This window comes from Lepisosteus platostomus, chromosome 7, assembly GCF_059453375.1.
Source record: "Lepisosteus platostomus isolate fLepPlt1 chromosome 7, fLepPlt1.hap1, whole genome shotgun sequence".
Taxonomy (NCBI): Eukaryota; Metazoa; Chordata; class Actinopteri; order Semionotiformes; family Lepisosteidae; genus Lepisosteus; species Lepisosteus platostomus.
The window spans coordinates 54494724-54522295 of NC_142617.1; the positions used below are offsets into that span (position 1 = coordinate 54494724).

The 27572-nt window shown below is 37.2% G+C and overlaps 2 protein-coding genes across 9 annotated transcripts in view; both read left to right on the forward strand.

Moving 5' to 3' along the window:
- Positions 1-1221: 1221 nt before the first annotated feature.
- On the forward strand, positions 1222-18368 carry hmg20a (high mobility group 20A). Of its 7 annotated transcripts, none has more exons than XM_088641279.1 (9): positions 1222-1520; positions 8048-8171; positions 8595-8804; positions 10018-10150; positions 10650-10690; positions 12185-12260; positions 12891-13106; positions 13738-13870; positions 15857-18368. In XM_088641279.1, exons 2-9 carry the CDS (start codon positions 8085-8087, stop codon positions 15858-15860), a joined length of 900 nt encoding a protein of 299 aa, XP_088497405.1. In that variant the 5' UTR covers positions 1222-1520; positions 8048-8084; the 3' UTR covers positions 15861-18368. The 7 variants fall into 7 exon arrangements, with proteins under 7 accessions (XP_088497405.1, XP_088497404.1, XP_088497406.1 ...); XM_088641278.1 differs by having other exon boundaries at positions 1223-1520; positions 8051-8171; XM_088641275.1 differs by having other exon boundaries at positions 1227-1520; positions 8592-8804.
- Positions 18369-25319: 6951 nt separating this feature from the next.
- peak1 (pseudopodium-enriched atypical kinase 1) overlaps positions 25320-27572 on the forward strand; it is a 124499-nt gene continuing 122246 nt past the window's right edge. For both annotated transcript variants that reach the window (XM_088641282.1, XM_088641281.1), the window contains exon 1: positions 25320-25562. The gene's annotated coding sequence lies outside the window, so the exon portion shown is untranslated. The remainder of the gene's footprint in view (positions 25563-27572) is intronic.

A 27572-nucleotide genomic window follows, 5' to 3' on the forward strand; every position in this document is an offset into this window, starting at 1 on the left:
TTGTCTGTCATTGTGGTGCTATCTTATATCTTATCTTCCGGTCAAATTCTGTGTAGACTTTAAAATCCTCATGCTCACCTATAAGGCTCTGCATGGCTTGGCACCTCAGTACCTGTCTGAACTATTATCGCCCTACTCCCCACCTTGCAACCTTCACTCTTCTAATTCTGCTCTCCTTACTGTCCCCCAAGCCCGTCTACATTGTATGGGCGACAGGGTCTTCTCCTGTTATGCCCCCAAGATCTGGAACTCTCTTCCCAAGGATATCAGAGAGTCACCTTCCCTAAACTCCTTCAAATCCAGACTCAAAACCCTCTTCTTCAGAAAAGCCTGTACTTAACTGGTTCCATTCTTCACCCCTCTGCTTTTCTTTGTACCACAATCCACGGTCTCCTTTATATATTGTAATTGTGTTTTATCTTATGTATTCTTCTTATTTATAGTTGTCATCCTCTAAAGCACTTTGAGAAGCCACCTTTAAAGGTGCTATATAAATAAAGTTTATTATTATTATTATTATTATTATTATTATTATTATTATTATTATTATTATTATTATTGTAAAACAAATTTCCCTAATGGGACAATAAAGCTTGAACTTAAAATTTCTTTACAAAAAGATTCTCAGTTAAGCAATTGATACCCAAATCTTGGACACCTTCAAGAAAGGGCTGGGTGAAATTTTAGATTCAGTAAATTCAGTAGACTTCAGTGAAGTCTAACCCACGTTATCACTACCAAACTACTGGATTATGGCATTTATGGAATATTTATGTCACCACTAGATGGAGCCAATTGACATAGTTTTATTATTATTATTATTATTATTATTATTATTATTATTATTATTATTATTATTATTATTATTATTATTATTATGTAGCCGTATTAGCAGCAGTAGTATTAAAATGCTTTTTATTTACATCTCGAGAAGGTAAAAGAGCTCTTTATATAGGAATTAAAGTTTTACATCCAGATCGTAAAAGGTTTCCAAAAATAAAATAAAACAGTGAATTAATTGAACAGCAAGCACTGTTCCTTTTGCTTGAGACCCAATTACTGTCACGTCCTACTTGTATTAATACGCGAATCCCAGGACAAGCCTATCAAAAATACATTTCCCAGCAACACCGACGGCAGTGATTCCTGCTCTGCGACAGACGCTCAGTGCCACACATTTACGGCACATTCACGTAAACTGAAATAATTCCGCGAAGAAATATAGAGCTACGTTGCAAGCGAAAGGGCGGATTTATGATTATAATTGTTCCAAAATAATGTACTTTTTACATAAATTAATTAATTTAACATCTATTTTGTGTCTCCGTAGTAAAAAGAAATAAAAAATCTACCAATTCAAAGGGCGGATTGATCTAAGGATGAGCGTGAGTTGTCTCACGTCAGTGCTTGACGCGTAATATAGTTGAGACACGTAAGGGGGTACTTGGCATTGTTGTGATTTGTGGGTCCCCCTATAATAATATATATAACCTTTGCTCGGATCTTCAAGCGGGTTGCAGGTCAGTGTGGATTATCAGGGGTTGAATAACGGTGTTTTGAGGAAGGGTTTGGTTTGCGTTCTGTACTTAGATACAATGTGCGATATGCATCCGACTGGTTGAAAGTCTGAGACAAACAAAAAGGAAACGCACAATTCATGTGTCTCTAAAGATTGGAAACTCCGGCTACACTCTTGTTTGTTTAAGACTGTGATGGAAGTATATTTGTAAAGCTATTGTTAAATAGTACTATTTTCCATGGCCCTTCGTTAAAAGCTGAATTTATTTTTGGTGTACCTTTTGTTCATTATTCTGCTTAAACTGTTTGAGTGTTGAGGACCCCTCTTAACATTAGTTCGTGTTGTTATTATATTGGTAGTTCATACCGTATCGTAAAGCTATTTCGAAAATATTTCGAGTTCTGTATTATTATTTAAACACCGCTCACTATTTTAAGTAAATTAAAAAAAGACGTATTGACTACTACACTTCAAAAGTGTTATTTCGTCGCTTCCCCAACATGTTGTAGCCCCTGGAGTTTTTCATGCCATTACATTCACTCCTAAGTATGCAAGTGTTATAATCGGTTGGCAGTATGAAATACTACAAGTATCTTAAGCACTTCTGGCTACCATGTAGTGCCTCAGATATGGGTATAATTAAAGTTATCGTCACTCATCGAGTGGATTATGCTTCCTTTTCTTCGAGGCCACATGTCACAGTATAGTTAAAATCTTGATAACAAGGTTAGAAATAAGCAGTTCCATAAGAAATATTACTACATTGCTAACCTCAAACTGCCAAGTGCTATATTTCTAAAAGGTGCACATAGAAATGGTCTCTTTTTTGACAAGGGTAGAAATCATCAGAAAACTGATGAAAAGTCCAAATTGTTTGAAATATAAAGCACTCATTGCATATACTCAATATCAGCATTATACCATTTTCCGGTATCAACAGGATACCTAAAGGAAGGTCCTTGGAGTCGAAGAACTTCAGAAATATTTAGAAAACTGAGTATTTGATTAATTGCTTTATAAAACTAAGCAGTTTATATACTTGAAGGACTGTCCCAGTTTTTACTACAGTGACTTAGCAGAGCAAACAACTCCCAAGACTCCTTTATGGGATATTAAGGGTTAATAGGACAGAACGTTACCTGTGTAACCCTTAGTGTGACTGGGGCAGAAGAGGGGAAAATTCATGGCTCAAGGATCTAACGTCGGCATCAGTCTTAGGGTTTTAAAGTTGCGTGTGATTATAGATCATGAGTCTTTACCACTGCAATATGATGCCCTAAACTTAATCTTCGCCCTTGAATTAAAATGCACATATTGGAAAAAAGTACTTCTGTATGTCCGTTTTCCCAAAAAAATAGATATGTTAATTGAAACACCATTTAAAAGTAGCATTTTTGAATTTATTTATTATGTCCTTGCAGTATTTGGCTTTTGAAAAGGTCATTATTTTCACCGTTTAAAACTTATCAACTGATATGTTAGATATTTGCATGTAGCTTAATTCTTTAACGTCAGTGGGTGTTCTACAATGGAGTTATTTCTCTCTAATCATATTGTACTACTCTCCTTTGCATCTATATTAACTCCCTCCTCAAATGTAAATGTGCCTATTGTGTAAGGGCACTATGGCTGAGTGTTTTTATATGTGGCAGCACAGTTTGGGCTCTGAAATTGTGCTGATATTTTGGGTCAGCAGTAATGTTTTGTGTGTGTGTTTGGGTAGAAGGAGACTAATCTTATATAGCATCTGTCTTGGCTGTTATTATAACACTAAAGTACAGATGTCTGAAATTTGTGCTAGCAAATTCTGTGGTTAGGTATTCCCTACATTTTGTGAGGAAGTGCTTTAAAGCTATGGTTGATTTCCTTAATGCTGCACATGGTGCAGCTGGTGGCACAGTGGCACTGATTATAAACAGCAGACGCAAATAATGTGTGTTTTTTATATAGGAAAACAACATGGGAATGGTTACACATTAAAGGGGCATATTGGCAAACAGCATTATTCAATCTCCATTTCTCTTATCAGTCAGGAGTTGTAGATTAAATGCTTTAGTTTGTTAGACATTACTAGGAGTTGATGAGGGATTAATTCTCAATGAAAGTAAATATAGTTTTTATACCAGAGGGCTTGAACACATAGATCGAGGCAGTGGTTAGTCTACTGTTTCCTTAGTTTGGAAATAGTTATAAAAGTATGTATTTGTGTGACACTGTTTTTTGTTTGATAGCCCTATATTGCTTTTGCAGGATTGAGTTTATGCCAAGGTCTACTCGATGAAGCTCTGCTTTAAATGACTCTGTTCTCAAATGACTGAGATTTCCAAACACTGCTCTTTTGTAAACAGCACATGTGTAGTAGGTTGATCTTGGGCTTCTTTATGGCATTTGTTCACCAGACATGTCCTGGAATTTCAGGAAATGTGTCATGAAATCTGGTTGATAAGTTCTGACTGCATCTTCAGTGCTCAGTAGTGGGTTCATTTCAAGCACAGATGGATCTCTGTGGATACATTTGATTGTTCTTCCAATGCATGGTATAGGTATGTACTGGGTTGTGGATTCACATCCCAGATGCCATGCTGCTGATGTATTTTTATCCAAAATTCTTAACTAGCCAGCAGCCATATCACCCTGCAACTCACATCTTGCAACCCGCTGAAGCTCAGCAGGTGTGAGCCTGGTCAGTACCTGGATGGGAGATCTCCTGGGAAAAACTAAGGTTGCTGCTGGAGGAGGTGTTAGTGGGGCCAGCAGGGGGCGCACGCCCTGTGGTCCATGTGGGTCCTAATGCCCCAGTAGAGTGACGGGGACACTATACTGTAAACAGGCACCGTCCTTCGGATGAGATGTAAAACCGAGGTCCTGAGCGGTCCCAGAGCGTTTCTCGAAAAGAGTAGGGATCACCATTACCTGTAAAGCGCTTTGAGTGGAGTGTCCAGAAAAGCGCTATATAAGTGTAAGCAATTATTATTACTAATTATTATTAACTTAGATTGCTTCAGTAAATGTCCCTTTGTATAAATGAGTAGTCTCCCTTCTGTCATTGCAAGTTATAATTGTTTTTTCTGTTGGATCATCTGTTTATACAAAATTATTACATAGAAAATATATAATTATGATCCTTGAAGTTGTTTAAGCAATGGATTATTTAAAATCTTAACTTTATTTAGTACATTTTAAGTAACTTGGCTGATGCCAACAGATGTAATATTTTAAAAAGAATTCGCACTGATATTTTATTCACCAGACAATGAACTACTTTTGCAGATTTGCATGTTCCATGAACTTTATTACCCTTGATGCTGGACAGTAGAATACATCAAGTCATTATTCTGAGTCTAATTGAAAGACCACATTTTTGGTTCCCTCTGCAGTTTCCTGTTAGTCACTGTTTGTTTACTTAAGTATTGCACATCTGTCTCTCAGCTGGTCTCTGTGTGTGGGGGTTTGTGTGTGTCAGTGCCCAGTTTGGAGGCTATGGGAACAGACTGTTTGGATGGAAGCAACAGCCAAAAAAATTACCCCTGCCCACATTAGGGGGAGCTAGAGCCCTTTCTTCTTTTCTCCAAATGGCATTTTCCATCTCAGTGTTATTGTTTAATGTACAGACTCAAAATACAGAAGCTGCTGTTTGAAGTTTTGAATCACCCTTTTGAGGGTCATTTAACTTAAGCCATCAAGTAATAGTTTCACTCTGCTCTGCAGTGAAATCCATCCTGTTTCGTATTCTCACGACTCATGCTCACTCATTCAATTTTTCAGCTTCAGAACCACCCTAGCAATACAGCTATTAAAACCTTTTCCTTTATTGTCATTGTCTAACCAGATCCAATTAAGTAAATGAGAGGTAGTTTAGAGTTGCAGACTATTGGTAGTCTCAGTTTTCACCAGTTTGCTTAAGTGTGATAATACTGTTAACCTACAGTAAATTGGCTATGCTACCTCTTCTAACCTTTTCAAATTTTACTAAGTTGTAGTTAAGGTAAGTGGATTAACATATTTAAAACTCTGAATACTTATTGTTTCAACATAATAGACTTAGAAACAATAAAGCTGGTCACACCCCGTGTCTTTAGTTAAATCAGTGGAAATTGGAGATAGACGGCGGTCTATACATTTGTTTGGGATGGTGTGCAGGGTGTAATGGGAAAAACTTTCCTTATACTTTGTAGTTATGTAAAAACTTTAAAACTTTGAAAAGATGTGTCACTTTAAACGCTTTATATGTGTTAAATTATTAGTTTTCTTTTTTGGTCTCCTGTTGTGGTTTGTTTTGCCAACTCTTGTTTGCAGTGGGTGACAGTTTTACAGTCAAAGTACAGTAACACCTTGAGACATAAGTGACACTTTGTAAAAATACCAGTTTTCCCTCATTTTTGTGGTGTGGCAAAAGGACATTTCCTTTTTACATTTAGTGTTATTCAGTCATTTCTGGAGATTTTTGAGGACATTGTGTCCTTGTAGGACAAGGAAGCCACGTGCAGGATGATATGACTCAGTTCCGAGGGGCTACCCTCTACCTCAGCGGCGCTTGAGATCAGGGGTCAGGGCTCCTTGACGTCATCCATTGACCAGTCAGACAGCTGTTTCACAAAGTGTTCGAGAAGTCTCTAAGTTAGCAGTGCTGTTTCTGTCAGCTTTTCTTCAAGACTGGATTTAGGCCAACTGTTTCAGCTCTTTTCAGACAAAGAGCAAATAAAAAATCCAGTTCCCACCTATAGCGGTACTTAAAAAATGTTTAGTGCTTTCTTATATTTTCCACTTATGCTTTTTCAGGTCATTGTTTAATTGCTGAATCTGAATTAGCCCAATGAGTACCTTTCGGAATTTAAAATATTTTTTTTATCAAAAGAGTTTTAGTTCCTATAATCTGTATGTGGCATTCCATTTATTCCAATGATTGTGTTCGCTAACCTAGTCTATGAGGACAGAGGGCAGCATTGTCTTTATCTCGTTTTGTTTTAAAGGTTCCCTTTAAATCAGTATGATTTACAAAGTAGGTGTGAAAAGTGAGTCACTGGACACATTTTATTTTTAAATTTGTTTTACACTTACATTCATGCTTTCAATTTCTAAAATCGAATTATCTGTACTGTATTACTATGACTTCTGTGTTTTAGATCTGTAGAACTACAGGCAATAATAGTGCTTTAACACGCCTTCCAATATTTTAATGAACAAAAGAATGGAGTAGCCCATTTCCATTGTAAATATGTAGTGATTTAATATGTAAAAGATTTTATTTTGTACTGGTTGTGATATTCTATAGTGAATAGTTTGCAGTTTACTTCAAAATTAGTCAGAGAGATTATATAATAATGATTATGAAAGTTTAAACTAGTAGAAACTTGTTAAAATGTGATAACAGTTGTCTCTCATTTAAGTTATTATTTGGTATTGTCTATGCCATTATTTCTGCATTGTATTATTAAAATGGGAACCAATTTAGTATGGTCTCTCTGGCACAGTATTGATAACACTGGACCACTGTTGTCTTGAAGATTTAACTACAGTATCGAACTGCAGTTTAAGATGATAAATATAAATCGCATTTCTAAGATCTTATTTCTAACCAAAACATGTTTTAAAGAAACCCTTTTCTCTGTGACTCTATTAATTATACTAATATTACAAAACAGAATGAACTATGTAATAATCCTTTATCACAAACCCTGTGGCCAGTCTTATACTCTGTGCTTGGGAAATCTCTTAGCATTGGGGAAATGGCTTCCAGTTGAAAATAATTTTAGAAAAACAAGCCAATTTCATTTCCTTTTTTTTTTCTTTCAAGCAGCATTTCCACTCTGCAGCTGGGAACCTTGAGACCCTGTAATTTTCCTCTTAAGTTTTGACATTGTATTATAAATCAAAGGCCTTTTCCCACGGAGATTCAGTTTCCTCTCTGGGCTGATTTCTGTTAGGAGAGTGACAAACATGCAAGAACTAACAATTTGCAGAAAACTCTGGAATGGTGACAGCCAAGGTGCTGCTTGTCATTGCTGCACAGTTTCTATCAAAATTCCAGTCTGTTCTTTTTCTACCCATTTAAAATATTTTTTGTTTAGAAATCCAAGGAGCAGCTACTTAATTAAACTAGAGAGTGTCCATCCAGTACCTTAGTATAGTGGAAGGCAGAAACCATTCTGATGTCCTACCAGCACTGAAACAATGTGATACTTTTTGTTCCTGAGTTAAGGGCAACTTGACCGGAGGAAAACATGTTTCTAATGCAGGAGGAGGTATTGTCACACTGCCAGTCCAGTAAAAGGGTATATTTTTCTGCTAGTTCTTCAAAAATGTTTTTTAACTAATCATGTTAGCGGGCATCACCATTAAAACGTTGTTTTTTACAGAGCTGGCAATTTGAATAAAAATGACATGAAGAATCTGTTATCAATGTTATCAATGGAATTATCAGTTTTCTGATCATTATTGAAAATGTTTCCAGTGGACCTTCTCGGTGCAGTCTGGTTTAGTCTTTGCTTGGTGAATGTGGTTTTCAGCTGCGTTGTGCCATCTGCCTAGCAGGTCCCCGGCAGTGGAAGCTGAAACCCGTGCCGATATGGAGGATTTTTCACAGGCCTCAACGCAACAAACTGAGTCTCCCAGTGGCAACACTGAGGCCAGCAGTCGGAGAAATGGCGAGGAGGTGAGGCTGAGCCCCAATCCATATGTTTTTCGGAGCACTCAATTATTTTTTTGCTGTTCTAAATTTGCCAGTGGTCTAAATATAAATCTCAGCCAAGGGAGAGGACTGGCATTGCAAGTTTATTCTGTCTCATTTCAAAGATAGAAAAGACTAAGTTAGACTGCAGAATTAAGAGTAAAACGAGTTGTTGAAAATCTTTGTCCCTTCTTTTCATGCTCTGTGTTGAGTTATGAAGTTATTAAGTTAAAAATGAAACTCTCAGAGATCTGAAATGTTGCCCTAATACTCATGACTACTTTGATGGGGTGCATACAAGTGTCGTTTGTTTTACCCTGGGGTTGCTAAAGAGAAGCTGAGATGTTAGAACTTGCTGATCCCTGGTAAGCCCTGTGCTGACTGTAGCGTGTTGTGTGTTCACAGCAGAAACCTCGGCGCTCCAGCTGGACGAAAGGGAGAAAGAGGAAGAAGCCCATCAAGGACAGGAATGCTCCCAAAGCCCCCTTGACAGGCTATGTGCGTTTCATGAACGAGCGGCGGGAACAGCTACGCGCCGAACGTCCTGATGTTCCCTTTCCTGAGATCACCAGGATGCTTGGCAATGAGTGGAGCAAGCTGCCCCCTGAAGAGAAGCAGGTGAGCCCTTCCCAGAGGGCCTTGGGAGATGCAGTGAGCAATACAAGGAAAGAGTGAATGGAAATGGTTCACTATTTCCAAATAGAATAGCTGTTAGGATGTTTATTATATGTAACACATCATTAACACTATTTCACAAGCATCTTATTTTGTTTTTTTCTGTTTTAGAATTTACTGAAGAAAACAAATGTGAAAACCTAAGTGAAACAATTTGTTTACAAGAATGTATATTTAAAAAACTGATCATTTATGTTAGAATTCCCTGTAGATACATTGTGATTTGTTCTTTTTCAGACATCAGAGCATTGTGCAAGGTATAATATGCATCTTAAAAATACAGTGACAAATGTTTTTAAACATATCCTGTCTTGGGTAAAGAAATAGAATGATTTGGAAAGGTTGTATAAGCCGTAAATGCTTCTGGGAAGAATTGTCAGTTGAACTGTTGATTAGCAATATCATGTCCATTCTAGATTTTCAAAAGAAACATGTTTGCAACCTATCATTATCCACACTGTTTTTAATATAAAATTGAAAAAATGTTCAGCCTCAAAGATTGAGCCTCCAAGTTCATATTGTTGGTTGAAGTCAGGGCTATGTCATGAGCAGTATGTGACCAACATTTATATGTGAATTGGTCCAACAGCACTTGCAACTTCGTGTGGTCAACATAATAAAAGAAATTGCTGTTTTATCTCCGTCTGTAGGAATATATGGGATTTCTGTATATAGGCTTACTGTTTATTTTCATTTGAGTCTTTTAAATGCTGGAACTCAAGCAAAACTAAAAATAAATTGCTGTTTTACAGCTGGCCAAAGCCAAAGACTGAATATTTTAAGTAGACCAAATATTGTAAATTGGGTTTGGAGGCCAAAAACAATGATTCCCACTGTCTCAGTCCAAGTTTTTCTAATCAAATTACAGAAATAGCTTAGTCCGTACATAAAGCTTTACCCTGCAAGTCCAAAAAAGAACTAAATGCAAGTCTTTTTCTTGATTTATGGGTTCTGTCCTGAGCAGTCATTTTACTGATTTACCAACAAATTTTACATACTGTATGAATTCCTTGCATACTCATGCCATTCATCTCTCGCTTAGACTCCTTCTGGATGGACATCAGACAAAAGCAATGTGAGCCTATGCTAGCATTATCACTGGGTATGTGCAGACTCATAAGGCAGTGCTTTATCTAGCTTGTGTGTGTATCTGCAGCGCTATCTGGATGAGGCCGAAAGGGATAAGGAGCGATACATGAGGGAGCTGGAGCAGTACCAGAAGACAGAGGCATATAAACACTTCAACAGAAAGGTTCAGGAGAAGCAGAAGGGCAAGCAGCACAGAGCAGGTAAAGTGCACATAGGAACCTCACTTGGAACCTAAGCATGTGCTTTAGGATTATAGTTTTTCTGTTGATATTTTTATAAATATTTCACATTTTCTACCTAAGGATTTGTTAAGGAAAACCTAATGAAAATGTAACTTGAACACTCACTTTTACATGTTATTTTACCAACTATTGAAATGACACTATCCTGGACAGTTTTCGCTTGCAGTTTGAATGCATTCTGCGCTTTGGTCTCAGCCACATTATCAGTTTTCCTGTCTTTCAATGATGTATAGTCATTACTGAGTTGAAATATGACGGCCATTCAGCACCAGCACACCACATCTGCCGTGCCACGGTCAAATCCTGAAAGAAAGATGGGCCCGGAGACAGAATTTGTCAGAAGGTTTAGAGGAATTTCGAAATACTGTGACACCAGGGTGAGCCAGAAGGATGTAGGTTCAGAGAACAGTGGGGCATGATATGACTCACATCTGGACGATGTTTTCTTTCTCTCCAGCAGATCTGGGACGTCAGGGAGCTAATGAATCTCTTCTTGAGGTAATCCCTGCGGCCTTTCAAATCTGTCCAGCAAAACCCTGTTAGAATTGATCAATCATCTGTATACATGAACTTAAAAGAGACGGCAGATTTGCATAAGTATTAAAATTGCAGCAGTTCTTTCATAGGATTAGGTAGCCCTGGTAATTCCCCTGAATTCTCCTTAGAGCTTTAGCTCCCATTAGATAGTTCAGTACTTAATTAATTTTTATTGTCCGCTTATATAATTATGGTGATGATATTAATTTTCTTATAAAATAAAAGTGGAAGACCCAAGGCAGGCCAAGGGAGACTTGACAAACTGTCTTGCTTTAGAAGGCCTTGCTGAATATGAATCATGCTGAGTTAAACAGCTGTGTTTCTCTGTCTGCAAAGAAAAAAAATAAATGATCGCTATATAACCTTTATATAATTCAGACCTATATCAGGAATATTAAAGGATTGTTCTTTACATATGCAGTAATTCTGGGTCTCCTGAGTGGACAACTGGAAAGACATTCCCATGAGCGCTGTTTGAGTTCTGTAATCTCTATGAGGTGTCATAGGGTTGACGTTAATAATAATAATAATTGCTTACACTTATATAGCGCTTTTCTGGAGACTCCACTCAAAGTGCTTTACAGGTAATGGGGATCCCCTCCACCACCACCGATGTGCAGCATCCACCTCACATCAGCTATCAGTGGGGAGGAGAGCAGAATAATGTAGCCAATTCATAGATGGGGATTATTAGAGTCAGGACCTCAGTTTTACGTTTCATCCGAAGGACGGCGCCTGTTTACAGTATAGTGTCCCCATCATTAGGACCCACACGGACCGCAGGGTGAGCGCCCTCTGCTGGCCCCACTAACACCTCTTCCAGCAGCAACCTTAGTTTTTCCCAGGAGGTCTCCCATCCAGGTACTGACCAGGCTCACACCTGCTTAGCTTCAGTGGGTTCCCAGTTGTGAGTTGCAGGGTGATATGGCTGCTGGCTGATGTTAGCAGGTCTTGTAACTGGCAGACTGTGACTGGGACTCCGTTTAAAATGGTGCACAGTTGTCTTGAATGCCACTGAGTGTAGAGTTCGAATAGTTATCTAGGACTCTCCCAGCAAACAGAATAACCCCTGCAGCCTCACGTGTGCTTTTACTGTGTTATGAATGGAGGACGTACCTCCCCATCAACCAGCACTGCACCTCCATTATGGAGTAGCCACAGAGATGGATATATATATATACACTCTCTTGGAGTCCTGAAAGATATATTTTTCAATCCATGATAATTGTAAGTTGTCCTTTAGACAAAATAGCTGTTAATGTCAGATTTTTCAAGTTCATAGTCCCATCACTATTTAATAGGATTAATTGTTCCTGTTAAGCTTTTAAACTCCGTAATATGTTTTATACAGTACTTCCCTGCCCAATGAAAATAAATAATTTTCTTAAGATTGTTATGTGCGTTATTGTCCTGTATTGTTTGCTGCCAAACTTTCCTGTTGTTGTTTCACCTCAGAAAGATGCTGAAGGAAAGGAGAGGTCTGTGTTTGACATTCCCATATTTACTGAAGAATTCCTCAACCACAGCAAAGGTAAGGTTAAATAAGGTAAAGAATCTAATCTTTATTTTAGCTGAGCACACTTACAGCACTGTTAATAATTGTAATTCCTCTTCTCTGTTTTCAAGATTTGTTTTTATTGTCTGTAGTTTTCAGTGAAACTGAAATTTACAGAGGCTTTCTGAAAACATTTCTCACAATACCATTTTCAGGCCGATTCAAGCCTACAAAAACATCCAGGAAAGAGATTCTTTGAAAGTATCCTCTGATGCCTTTAAGACATAGTTTTAAGGAATTGTTACTGTCTTTTTGTTAAATGCTGTCTCCGTTTTTTTTTAAAAGGAGGTTTTTGGATTTGAAGACTAAAAAATGTTCTGAGAATAATGGGATACATTTTGCATAATTTAGGAAATAGAGCCTCTCCCATGCAGTGCTGTTACTCAGCCGTTTCATATTAGCAATCAAAACTTTATGGGGGGAAATACTTCTGTGCACGGAGCAGTGAGTCCTATGAAGCTTATAATGTCTAAGCTTTTAATTAATTTCGTTTCTTTAGCAAAAAGCAAATGAAGTCACGGAACCATTTGGAAAATACCCTTTGTGTAAACACGGGTGGCACAGATGAATTGCTTGCAGGCATGACTGTACTGCTTTTTGTTTTAGCACGGGAGGCTGAGCTGCGGCAGCTGCGGAAAACCAACATGGAGTATGAGGAGCGCAATGCAGCGCTGCAGAAGCACGTGGAGAGCATGCGGGGAGCAGTGGAGCGACTGGAGGGCGATGTGATGCAAGAGCGCAATCGAAATACCATGCTGCAGCAGCACCTGGAGGCTCTGCGCCAGGCCCTGACCAGCAGCTTCTCCAGTCTGCCTCTTCCTGGTGAGGGAGCCCCTGCGTGTCTCCTTACTGAGCTACCTTTACTCCATTTCTTTTTCAACACTTGTCAGTGTATTTGATCATGTTGTCTTTAATTTTCATAGTACTAAATGTTAAATACTTATTTATAGGGCCTCCTTATCTCTTTACCTGGACTATAAGAACAAGATGGTCATTACTAAGATAAGACCAATTAAACAAAGAAAAAAAATGAATTTGTGAACATTTTTTTAAATCAATCTTGACTGAAATACATTAAACATCTGAGTTTACCTGTAAGCCTTCCCTTTCACCTCTGTCCTTCATTACATTTCAGATTACATATAAGCCTTATTTTAGTAGCAGTATTTTTATTTTTTTATTTACACACCCTATACTCAATGTACTTAATTTTAAGATTATCTGGTACTCCAGTGAAAATCTTATTTGTGTGCTGCTACACCTTTACTACCTTTAACAACTTGTTTTGCTCATATTCACATCTTTGTACTAATCCTTCCCAACAGTACCAACATTCCTAAATGTAAGTACATTTTCAGCTCTCTCTGATCACCTTTCCTGTGATCTGAACTCTATGCAAATAGTGGAAACATAAAATTACGATTCTGCATTCACTCACTGTTTTGCACTTCAGGCAGTGGGGAGACACCCACAATGGACACCATTGATTCATACATGAACAAGCTACACAGCATCATCCTAGCAAACCCCCAGGAGCACGAGAACCTCATCAACAGTGTGAGAGAGGTGGTCAGCCACCTTGACAGGTAAAATCAGGACAGTGCCTCTTTTCACTCCTTACAGGCTTTTTTAATGTTCTCAACCTATAGCAAATCAAATCTATCTGGCACGAAAAGTGATTTATATTGTATAACGTAATCCCCATCATCATTTTTAAAAACAAAATGATGTGGGGGGTTATCTAAAGTATGTTTCAAGAAATAAGAGAAATAGCAGTATATATAGTGGCAAGAAAAAGTTTGTGAACCCTTTGGAATTACCTGGATATCTGCCTTAATTACTCATAAAAATGTGGACTTATTAAAGACAACACAACACAATTGTACTTCTTCTTGTCAGAACTGAACACATCATTTAAACATTCAGTCTAAATATCAGAGGACCTTAGAAGAAGAATTGTAGAGAGGCATAAAGCTGGAAAAGGCTACAAAAGCATTTCTAAAGGCCTGGGTGTTCATCAATACACAGTAAGACAAATTGTCTACAAATGGAGGAAATTCAGTACTGTTGCTGCTCTCCCTAGGAGTGGGCATCCTGCAAAGATCACAGTAAGAGCGCAGTGTGCAATGCTGAAGGAGGTGATAAAGAACCCTAGGGTAACAGCAAAGGACCTGCAGAAATCTCTTGAACTTGTCAAAGTCTCTGTTCATGTGCCCACTATAAGAAAAACACTGAACAAGAATGGTGTTAATGGAAGGACACCACGGAGGAAACCACTGCATTGCTACATGTCTCAAGTTTGCAGAAGACCACCTGGATGTTCCACAACGCTTCTGGGACAATGTTTTGTGGACAGATGAGACCAAAGTTGAACTCTTTGGCAGAAATGCACAATGCTATGTTTGAAGGGAAAAAAAAGCACTGCACACCAACCATGAAGCATGGTGGAGAGAGCATCATCATTTGTTTGCTGCCTCAGGCCCTGGACAGCTTGCTATCATAGAGGGAACAATGAATTCAAAATTGTATCACAAAAGTTCATAAGAGAATGTCAGGGTAGCGGTCCGTCACCTAAAGCTTAATAGAAGTTTAGTGATGCAACAAGACAGTGACCTGAAACACAGGAGTAAATCAACAACAGAATGGCTTAAACAGAAGAAAATTCTTGTTCTGGAATTTCCAAGTCCGAGTCCAGACCTCAACCCAATTGAGATGCTGTGGCATGACCTGAAGAGAGCTGTTCACGCAAGGAATCCCAGAAATAATAATGAATTGAAACAGTTTTGTAAGCAGGAATGATCTAAAATTCCTCTTAACCGTTGTGCAAGTCTCATAAGCAGCTACAGGAAACATTTGGTGGAGGTTATTGCTGCTAAAGGAGGTTCTACCAGTTACTAAATACAAGGGTTCACATACTTTTTTGAACATGGACTGTGAATGTTTAAATGATGTGTTCAGTATTGACAAGAAGAAGTACAATTGTTTGTGTGTTATTAGTTTAAGCAAATTGTGTTTTTCTATTATTGTGACTTAGTTGAAGATCAGACCACATTTTTATGAGTAATGCAGAAATCCAGGTAATTCCAAAGGGTTCACAAACTTTTTCTTGCAACTGATGATGATGATGATGATGATGATGATATGAGTACATAACATATATAAAATTACTACACACGCTGTCTGGTAATGTGGTGCAGGACAGATAAAAATAACAAGATACTTTCAGAGGTGAATGCATCTCTTTGAAAATGAATTAAGGAAATAGAATCTCATGAGCTTTTTTTGAGTGAATACTATAAAGGAGGTTTATATTTTTGAAGTATCCCTGAATACTGACAATTGTTCATTTATTAAAGATAGCCTTAGTTTTGAAAGTAAGAAGCGTTTCTATTTCTTTTTACCTTATCAGTTGTTTTTTTAGTACAATATTGCAAATTGTAGGTAGAGTAGATGCTATTTTTTTAGAATTTTATTAAACAAAGCCATTGATCATAAAAAAACTGCAGTTCTCTTATTTATATCTGTTTAGCCAGTGTCTTCTCCTATCGACATTTGTTTTTTGTTTTTCCCAGGTGATTTTCACAGCTCCTGCCATGGTTTTAAAGGGGATGGGATCTAGGCCTTTGTCCCAGCATGCAAAGCTGTGTTACACTTCCTGTCGCTTCAGTGGTTTCACGCCTGTTTTGATATTTTTCTTTAGCTTGTGTGCTTTATGTAACCGTTTATATGGAGGTCAAGAGGCCCTACGTTTTTAAGAAGTCTTTTATTCTCGTGTGTGAGGTGAAGCTCTTTGCCTTTTAGAGTATTTATTTTGTACATTATTTTTTTTACTTACTTTTAATTGGAGGTTTCAGCTCAATACTCTGATGTAAGGAAAATGTTAAAAATAACATTTAATATTCAGTTGTAGAAAAATACAGTAGTTCGTCAAATTCCAGCCTCACCCATATTAAAAAAGCAGCTGTGATTCTGAGTGTATGACGAGTCCAGATTGAATGCCAAAATAATACTAGTGAAATGATCAAGTAACATCAGTTGCTCAAGTTGTAAATGTTTTGCTTTTTGGAAATATTGAAATATTTTTGTTCCCTTTGAAGACTTTAAAATTATTTTCTTAACTTTAGTTTTTTATTATTTTTATACAGACTGGTAAATGCCACACAGGCAATTTAGTTCAAAAGAAGATATGAATGATTTTCATTTTTTAAAGTTCAACAAGAAAGAAAACATTTATTGGCTTATGTGTCTCTCAGCAGTTCTACTGAACTCACATGAGGTGAATTTTGTTGTCAGTTTTTCTCATTTTTGAGCTTCATGGAGCTTTTATTTTAATGTTACAAAACCTTGTGTTGCTCTTATTTGGTAAAATCTTTTTGCAGAGGTCATACAGGTTTTATAGTTTAGCTTTAAACCCGATGTCCTGAAAGATTATTTGTGGAATGTAATTTAGCTGTTAACACAAGGCCTTTTTTTACATGCATGTTAAAATAATAAGGTCTCGATTTTGACCTACTGCCACAAATTAATAATCGAACCAGCACTAAACTTTTTCATTATTATACAGATTATTTCCAATCTGTATTTTGTTCCATACAAAGTGGCATAAAACATCATGGACGTACTGGATTTTGAAAACTATATATGGGCTCTTTACATTTTGAAAATTGTAGGTTTTGTCACTTTTGTCAACCATTAAATGTAGATGTGAAGAGCCAGGTCAGATTTTTTTTTTTCTTTTTACCAATATGTCCCCTCTCAGTTGCTTTAGAAAGAACTATGTTTATAAGTTGTGTGCTGCACTTTGAGATCTAAATTGACACCAGCTTTAGATCTATAGTGCTGTTCTTTATGAGCAATACTGGTTTCGGAATTCATCTGCTTGATAAATCCGGTGATTATATTTTTAGTTGTTGAGGATGGACCACTTAAACTAAAATGTATCAAGAAGTTCTTCATTGAAAAAAAAAGTTACCTTCATAGTGTTTTAGTCTTAAACCAATATGGTGGACGGGTGCATTGAATTTTATTAATCATTTTGATTTTTGAACACCTGCAAGCAGTAGATTGCTAATGTGGTGTGCAGAACTGACCCTGTTTTCAATGGATGATGGCAGACATGTGATTGGCTGCCTTGCAAAAGGCAAACTGCAGTCCTTCAACCAGTTTAACTCTATAAAAAATAGACCACATCTGTGGGATGAAACACAGAGAATTTCCAGCATGTTAACTAAATTTTAATTGAATTACACTCACACCAAGTGGAAGAATCATTTTTTGCTTTGGATCATTTCACTTATGTTTCATTGAGCAGATTGGTACAAAACAGACCTGTGGGCATCTGTTTTTGTAGCTTGTGTGTGAGTAAATCGGCTGCTTCTTTTTTGTAGTCTTTTGAATGTTTGTCAGAGAGTGATTACACAGCTTTTTTTTCCCATCAAGAGAGCAATTTAATTCAACCAGCTGACTTGCTCTTAAATGTTTGCACTGCTATGTGAGAAAACTGATCATAAACATGTTGCTTGTATGAACTTGTCTGCCTTCTTCAGTGAACACTGTTCAGTCTGGCCTTTCTCAGAAAAGTGCAAATTTCTTTCTTTCTGAACTGTGTAGTCCTTGCTCTTTAACAAAATGTTGAAGTTGTATGTTCTCTAATATAAAAGAAGAATGTGGTTCATTATTGTAAGTACTTGTGAATCCCTAGACACTTATATATAAATGTGTTCTCATTTGAAGAAACTAAGGACTTCTAATCTTCCTTATCCACTCTAAGTACCGATCTCAGAGCACCTCCATCACACTGAAGGTTGCGGAGGGCATACCAGCAGCTGTAAATTCATCTTCATGGTTACATTGTTGAGATTAATTATGAAAGAACACAGGGTTTGGAATTTATTAAGCAAATTACAGAGCACTCATGCTGAAATCAGTGTGAGACTGAAAAAGAAACAAGTCATAATGAAACATTTTGCTTCCATATGGTCTCAGAGTACTTTGCCCTGAACTCTGTTTATGTAACTGTTTATTATAACTTACGTTTTTTGTATTGACAGTGAAATTATTAAAGCTTCTTTGATGTTGATATAACAGGGGGGTACTTGTCTGTTCAGTCTCATTGTGTGTTGTGTCCAGTAAAGAGGACTTGGCTCCACTGCTGTTGATCCAACTGAGGTGTTGCTTCCACATACTGAGAGCTCCAACATACTTATTATTTTGATAAGCTGGTCATATTGATTTCTGTGTTCTTTAAAAAAAGGACATGCAGAAATTGATTGAGTATTTTTGCTGCAATTTAATTAGGACCCTAATTGTAACAGCATAAAAAATAAACGAGATCTACTTTATTATTGGGAGATAGTCCTGTTCTTAAATTCTTTGATTATTTTCTGCCAATTCAGATGGATGTTATGGAATGTTCAGCATTAGCAAATAAGCTATTCAGCTTTGTAGGTTAACCGTGGATAACCTTGAATCCTGGATGCAGAAAAATCTGAAAATTTGCTTTACTCCATATTGCTAATTTAATGTTTTCATGTCTTCTGTTCAAAAAAGCAGCTGGCATGCACTTTCTTATTGTGCAGCATGGCAACTGCAGGTTTCCTGTTCCCCCAGCTGAAAGTTCCTGTTCACAATGGTCCACCTTTAAATCACAGAACCTCTTAGGAAGCATGGTCACAGCTGTTAACGACCCTCCATGGTCTTGGAATCCTTTGAATTGTTTTGTGACTGTACACACCATGATTGACACTGCCAAGGAACTTCATTCATGTTTCACACAATCAACATGTGAAAATGAAGAAAGTCAACACAGCGTGGTTGTCTTTTTTTCTTTCTTTAATAAAACATGGCAGTTTTCATTATCTACTTGATCAATTTCACGGAATTGCCATTGATCATTATTTCCAGTCACCCATTTCTAGTGCTAACTGGTGTTTTTGTTTCAGAAATCTTACTCTTCCCAGCTCTCCAGAGTAGAATGTGTAGTGGTATAATCATTTTGAGCTTTGCTTTGATCTCGAGTTAACAGCTGTGAAAAGGAAAAGTGTAAATAAGGATTCCTGCTGTGTGTGTGTGAAAGGACTCCTCGTGTCCTCTCCTCTGCTAGATTAGCATTGTCTATTTCCTTTGCTCCTTCCTGCACAGGTTTTCAGGAGAGGGAGGAACGGCCTGTATTAATCAACAGAGGCCGGAGGACTGAGAGTCAGTTCCGTGCGAGGGCAGAGGTCCTGGCTGAAGGATGCTCAAATGAATGAAGAGCCCATAGTGAGCTGGCATCACATCCTCTTGTTAGGAAACCCCTTGTTTACTTAGCTCAGATTTTTTTTCCAGACTGCTTCATATTTCACACTAGTGACATTGTAGAACTGGATACCATTCTTGCATTAAAAAAAATCTATGAAATCAGCTCTGTTAACAAATTTGTAACATAATTATCTCAGTGTTAAAAAATGAAATGTCAAAAGATTTGGGATGTAATGCAAAATAATTTAAAAGAGGGATTAGTGCAACATTTTTTTAGACATCCTTGCTAGTTTATCTTTATACGTGTATTTTCACAGATATTTAAAATGAGGGTTTAGTGGAATTGACTTGCTCCAAGTCAATTATTGTTGCATAAGTGAGTTTTATTTCACATTTTAAGTAGCTAAAGCCTACTGATGACAAGTGTTGCAAATAAATATTAAAATGTGGTTTCAAACATATAGAGTTAAACTGTAATTTTCATTAGCTGATGTTTTTTCAAAGTAATGATGTGCCTAACTTTCTGGACTTTATCCCACATTATTGACCAGGTCTGGAATTGCAGCTCAAGTAAAAAGATAAAATCTAGCTGCCATATAATTACCACTCATCAGGCTACTGACTGTGATTAAATCCATCCATAGGATGGAATATTTGAATGAGTAGGAGTATTTTAAGATGCTTATAATGCCTTCAGGTTTCTTTCAAGAATTGAATGTGCTGAGTTAGAGCACAGACAGTTCAAATCAAAGTGTTTTCCCTTCAGTCCCTCATTGTGAAAGCCATACTTTCACTGCAGCAATAACCTGAAAACAATTTCAGATACTCAGATTTTCTTTATGAAAGAAAAGATTTTTACCTCTCCTTTGAAATTCATCAACATCATAACCAATTTTATCTAATCTAGGTGCTTGTCTTCAGCTGGAATAAGTATCTTCCATTTTTCGTTTTCATGGAAAGAAAAATGGTCTCTTTTACAAAAATCTCTGCAGAAAATAAATCAACCACTCGGGTCTATTCACGTTTTAAATGATGTGTCCCAGTTTCTGTATTCTATACAGCTACTGTCAGCAAGGATTTTTCTCAAGCTTTAAAACAGAAAATAGATGTGCATATTTTTTGTTGTATATTCTCCTTTATACTTCCTCTGAATATGGTCTTGAGGTGTAGTAGCTTACGGACTGCATATATGAGACAAAGATATCCAATAACGATGAGAACCTTCATCAAACACTTAATGTCCATATTGTTGCATTTCATTGTGGCTACGTTATTTTAATTTATAATTTCATTAATGTATACTTTATGCTGTATATTTTTTTATTAATTTGATTAAACAATACAATATTATAATTAATCCCTTGGGGGGTTAAGTTGCCAACACAGCTCACAGACATACAATAAAAAATATAAAAACACTACACAGATATGACAATTATTCCATAAAAGACATATAAAGCAGTACATTCACACATTTTATCATGCCACAGAGTGCACTATTCTTAAAACTAGAACAGTAAAAAAACAGTAAAAGTCCAAGATAAAAAGTCTTAAAAGGCTTTGGAGCTATTCAGTGCATGGATATTCATAGGTTAAAAGGATCTCCTAAACCTCTCTGTGGAGCATCAGGGAGCTAAAAAACTAATGAAAAGGCTTTTTGGTCCAAGATCACCGTGTGGAGAGGGTGCCATGCATTTCCCACTATAAATGATGCAATACAAATAGTATTGAAGGCAGTTGAGAAGTAAAAAATAATAATTCTCACTGAGCTCCCAGCCTCCTCCAAGTGGGGGTATACCCTGTGCAACATAAATAGGACCCCAATACTGTCCTGGTATGCAAACTGCAAAGGATCCAGATGCTCAGTCCGTTGTTGTTTTGGATGTGCTAGGATAATCTGTCTGAATATCTTAATGATGTAGGTGGTGAGGGCCACTGGGCTTAAATTATTCAGAACCGTAGAGAAGGAGTTCTTAGGAACCGGTCAATACAAGACGTTCTCTAAAAGCACTGGTACTTTGTCAAGTGTTAGTGATAAATTGAACAAAAACTGCAGAGAACAACAATTGATTTGCACAAGTTATCATTACTTTGGAACTAATGCCATCAGGTGAACCTGTCTTATTTGGCTTGATGCGCCTCAGCTCCTTCCTCACCTGGTATGATCTAACCACAAAAACAGAGCCTACAACTTCTTCAGCAGCTATGAAGGTCGTGCTGGTAGAAACAATAGCGGCTGGTGAGTCAAATCTGTTAACAAAACTAGTATCTCGTTAATTTGCCTGCCCTATGTTACCATCCAGGTAGAAAGACATCCTCCCTACTGTACCATAGCCAGTAATAAGTTTCATTTCATCCCAGACTTCTTTAACATTGTTATTCTGCAGCTTACTCTCACGTTTCCTCCTATTATCATTTTTACCTTGCTTAATTTGTATTTTTAGCTGCTTCTGCACCCGTTTCATTTCTGCCTTATTTGCCTCACAAAAGCTTTTTTTCTTTTTATTGAGCATTAGCTTAGTCCTATCTTATCCCATGGTCTATTATTCGGATAAAAGCGCACTCATCTCACAGGCACAGCCGTATCATTCTGGTTGTTCGGTGTCCAAAACCTCAGTTACATTTAAAAACACACATTCACTGAAATGCATCCTCTTTAAAGTGAAGTAACTCAGATGGCTGTAGGCAACATTTTAGCTTAGGCAAAATTAGTGTTCAATATTTTCTTTTATTGGAAAAAAAATACTCCTTCTAGTGGTAAGATACAAATGTGGTAAATGATTACAGTACATTAAAATGCATACTCCTTACACCCTAATAATTACTGAAGACTGCAGAATATTTGTTGTTTGAACCTTGTGGCTTTACTTATTAATCATATAAGTCTTCCATCTCAACGTGGATTACAGTTTAAAAACAAAACAAAATGATTGCAACACCTACTGTATATTGGACATGCAAATGTGATATAAGCAAACATTATACAAAATACAGGAAAGAGCATGTTATATTTATATGGCTGTATTTGTTGGTGTGCAAGGAAATAATGGTTCTGACATCTCCATAAAAACTATATGGACTGGTTTCCATTTGCTCATTCAAATGATCAAATGAGAGAACATTTTCGTCAAAGAAAAAGGAAACGGCGCATTTCTTTCAGGGTCTCTACGCCTTGATCTTTCACCCTCAGCATAAAACCTTGGCCTGTGTATACAGTAGGCAGGATGATTGGGGGACAAAAATATGTGAGGAATGTGTAAAAAATCATGAGTCACACAGGGAGCTGATGAGATCAGCTCACCTCCTGACACCATTAACGACCTTGTAGAACCTGGAAACCAGGGCAATTTCTCATGCTGGTTTCCAACAGACACTGTTTACCAACCTTTCAGACACCAATACACTACTGTAACTCCGTTGTAGAAAGATTCACTGCAGCCTTCAGCATAACATTCCAAACTAAGGGCTATGGCTATATACGGCGCATAAGAATGCTTGATATGAGGACTTGATTAGATTTGCTGAGAAGATGCCTTCTACTTTGTTAATTTTGAAGCATCTGTCTTCCTTTAACAAGTGGGTATCATTAGAAAGGCCCTGCTTTGTAAATGTCATTGATGTTAGCTTATATTAATGGAAAATGACTCACAAGTTTAATTTTCAATGGTAAGAGGTAAAGACCTTCATTTTTAGTTGCAAATGGTATACCTAATATGTTGGGACACACTCTGACAATCACTCGCCCTTCACCTGCCACCCCTTTTACTCTCACAACACATTAACCAGAAATCTCTTATCACATTATGATATTTGCAGCAACCTTACCAACATAATTTGCAGTCCAATGGAGCATGAGGTTGAATTCTTAATACTACATAGCAATGAGTTTAATCTTTTCTACAGAGGAAACCATCCTTTGCACGTTGTAATACCAGTTCTTATAGGCAAGAAAGCTTTTAAGAACAGTTTTTATATTGTTGATATCTAGTTCTTAAAAAAATGTTATGTGTCCTAGTCTGTTTGTAAAGGAAATGGATCATTTATTAAAACTAGACCCACATAAACATATGCTTTTTGATAGCATTATCAGTCAGAGGTCCATGATTATAATATCTCAGAACACAAAATAACAGCTACCGAGTATAACTGTAACTTTAACTTCTCACCCTAACCCCCTTATTTCGGAGGCTTATTGTAGTACTCTATACTATTGATGTCAAAGGTAAATCATTAAATACGGTAAACTCAAATCCTTTTGGTCTTACCTAAATAAGCATCGTCTGTCTCACTGAAGTCATAAAGGTACATTAATTCTTTATAGAAGTTTAAAGATCTTTTTGTTTAAAATGCTGTTTCCTTACATCATTTCTTAGCACAACTGTACAAATGTAAAGTAAACTTTAATGGCAATATTTAGGTAGGCATTGGTTTCTCATGATGCGTAACAAAAGCAAAATGAAGAAAAAACTGAAATGTATTGTTGTACTTTTTTCATACAAAGACAATCTGCTGTTTGTATTTACATCAATATTCATATTGTTCTTAACTATAGCAGCAGAATGATTTTCAAGTTGCTATTTAATAAATTCCATCATTATATTTTAATTGTAGACGTTAGCTGGCAATTCATGTATGGTGACTAAGAAAAGTATTCAGACCCTTGACAAGTTTTCACATTTTGTAGCTTTAAAGCTTACAGTCATGACACTTTGAAATACCAGTTAATATTACTGCACAAACTACTCCACACATTCAAAGCAAGAAACAAAAAAGAAGTAAACAGATTTGTTAATATGAAAGGAAACCAGAAAAAGTATTGAAAAGTATTCAAACTCATTCCTGTTGAAAATATTAATTCAGGTGCATAAAATTACCTTAAGGTACCACACAGTCACTAAAGCATTTAGGTGATACTGCAAACATGCGGAAAAAAAGATTTTGTGGTCAGAAAAGACAAAATTGGAACTTTGTGGTCTAAATGCAAAGTGGAACATCTGATGCAAACACAGCACAATGCATTACTGACTCAGCATGCATCCTGGTGACAGCAATATTTTATAGTTCTACCAAACACCAGATCTAAAATGTTGATGGGAGACCAGGTTGTATGTGATATTGGTGGACTGGAGGTGATGGTGGCTGTGTTACCTCTAGTCCAGAATTTCCAAGCAATGTCCCCAATACTGGATTACTTGGTCTTGAAGTAAAGTAAAGCATTTCTTCACAAGTCTACATGATTTCTCTTGTATTGAGACTGTTGGTGTGCAATAGCTGCCATGTGTCACCCAAGTGGTTGCTGGACACTATGTAAATACGAATTATTTTACACATACAATGTGTATACAAACATGTTAGGATCTTACAGTGAAATGGTAAGACTTTATTTAGAAATGAGTATACCATTTTTGCCATCTTGTAACAAAAAAATATATTATTGTTAAATTCAGAGTCATGGATGGAAAGAAACACCTAACACCAACTAAACCTAAGTCAATTTAACCTTGAACGGAGAAAATGACGAATACATTTTTGTTTCAGATATTCAAATTCAGTCCAGAGTACTTATTCAGCATCAACAATGAATCATGAACCAATTGACACAAGTAAAAACTATAGGATTTAAATATACATATATATGTGGTGTTTTTTCACATGGGGTAGTATGAGTAAGCTGCTCAGTCTTGTTGCTGAAGCGCGCACCCTGTCTTTTCTCAGGAACAAAATTGCCTACTTGAATTCCGGACGACACTTCTACAGCAGGCGCGTAACCGCTGTGCTAGCGTTCACTCTCGTCTCAGGCGCGTCACCGCCCTCCCCTGCGTGTGTGCGCGCCGTGCGTGGAGCCGGAGGAGCTGCGGCTGTGTTCAGGCAGTAGGGAGTGAGTGTGGCTGTTCGGAAGAAGGCATCGACTACGCGTGATTATTATTATTGTTGCTTAAATCACAGCATAATCTGCAATTGTGCTGAACGACAGTTGCGTAGGTGCGGGATTATTATTGTTGAAGACGGCTAAAACCTTGGAGGAAGAAATCGCCAAAGGTAAGAAATAAAAGTATAACATAATCTTCCAACTGGCAGTGCAAGTCTCATTTCTTTTCGCACAGGGAAAGTTTCTACCAGGACGTTACACAAGCGAGGGAGTTTGCGCTGTCTGTATTGAAAGAGCTTCGTATCTTTCATGAGCATAGCAACATTTTTGTCCTGGCCGTTTGTTTCTTTCTGAATCAAGCGGACCTGCCATTAAAAAACAAAAGAAAACAATGTTTTGTTTTGTGACGGTTGTCATTCTAAATGTTATCCGCTGTTTCTTTTACTTAAGAGACGGTCCGCGCTAGAGGTTACATTCCATTATTTGTTTACAAACACTTAACTGCCTTTTTACCCTCTATGGAAAGTGTCGTGCTGAAAATACGTGTTTTAAGAGACATCTGCACTGTAAAAGCTGCCTGGATACTTTACAAAGTTGTGTACTTTGTGGTCGCAAATGAAAAGAACGCAGTACCGAGTCCTGGGAGGCGAGACCCTAGAGCATAAACACTCGGAGCAGCGTTATTATTCAAACTGGCTTGTCAGTGTAATAAAACAACACATTTTGCGCGATGCCATATAAAAAATAACTTGTTCAAAGAGTAATGACGACTGCGCGACGACCTGTGTTGAGTGATTTTAAAAAAAGTGTCATTTTGTCTGAAATGCACTAAGACAAGTGGTTGTGACGGTTAGCCTTGATTTATCTTACAGTAATATGTTATACAGTATCTCTTTAAAAACATTTGGGAATTGAATGTTTTGCCTTGTTTTGTAACGAGTCATGTAATAATCGCATTGTTATAATGAGATTATAACAATACTGACTAAGAACCTTCAGAAGGATAGAAGATTAAATTTCTAATGATGTTTGATGTTTGCTCGACTATGATGATGTGTGTGGGCATTACGTTAATCTAGAATGTTTGTATTATATTATATTGTGTTATTGTATTATTGAGGGTTTCTCAATAACTCACAACGATGCAGCCTACGGTGGTGAAACTTTTAGTAGACAACATAATATACTGTATAATAGGCAATAATAATACATAGCCTATTTCTAATGCAGGTTGAACAAACGGTGGTTGGGAATTCAGACATTGCCAGATGTCGTGTGTAGTAAAGAACATTATAAGAAGTGCTTTAAAAAAACAATGCCAAAAAATGTTTAAATGCTGACATTGTAAACTTGTATAGTTTTTTTTCCTTCACAACCATGATTTAATCAACTTTCAGTGTGTCAGTGTTTAATATTTTATTTGCTATCTACTATCATTTTACTCCCCACCTCGCAACCTTCGCTCTTCTAATTCTCCTGTTTGTCCCCCAAGTCCATCTACACTCTGTGGGTGTCAGGGCCTTCTCCTGTTATGTCCCAAAGTTCTGGAACTCTATCTCAATGGACATCAGAGTCACCTTTCCTAAACTCCTGCAAATCTAGACTTTAAAACTTCTTTAGAAGGGCTTTTAATTAACTGGTTCTGTTATTTACCCCTCTGCTCCTGCTGAATTCAGTTTCTCCATCTGCTATCTCCTCTCGTTGTGTATTCTCATTGTGCATATCTTGTGTATTGTTGTCATTCTGTAAAATGTTTTGAGAAGCTATATCAAATCATTATTATGATTTAGTCAGGAAAGTAAATTGGGAATTCTCATGTACGGTGATAATCTGGAGAGTGTCCCTTTGTACAGCAGGGGATTAACTGGAGAAATCTGAGTGAAGTACCGTGCTCAACGATACAATAACAGTCTCACCACAGGTTTGAACCCACTGCCCTAACAGTCCAGAGCCCTAACCATTGCTCCACTCTGCTGTTATCATTCACACTGCTCAGTCTAAGTTGCAAATAAACCCTTTTGTGTTGCTGACTCTGGCAGTCACTGTTCTCAAGGCCTGGAGCCAGATTTTGCCATCTAGGCCATCAGTCCTCACTGCCAACGTCCTGGTGTGAAGCCTGGAGTGAGATTTAACCTGCTTTTGGTCTCGTTTCACATACTTGGTCAGAGACATATCTGTAA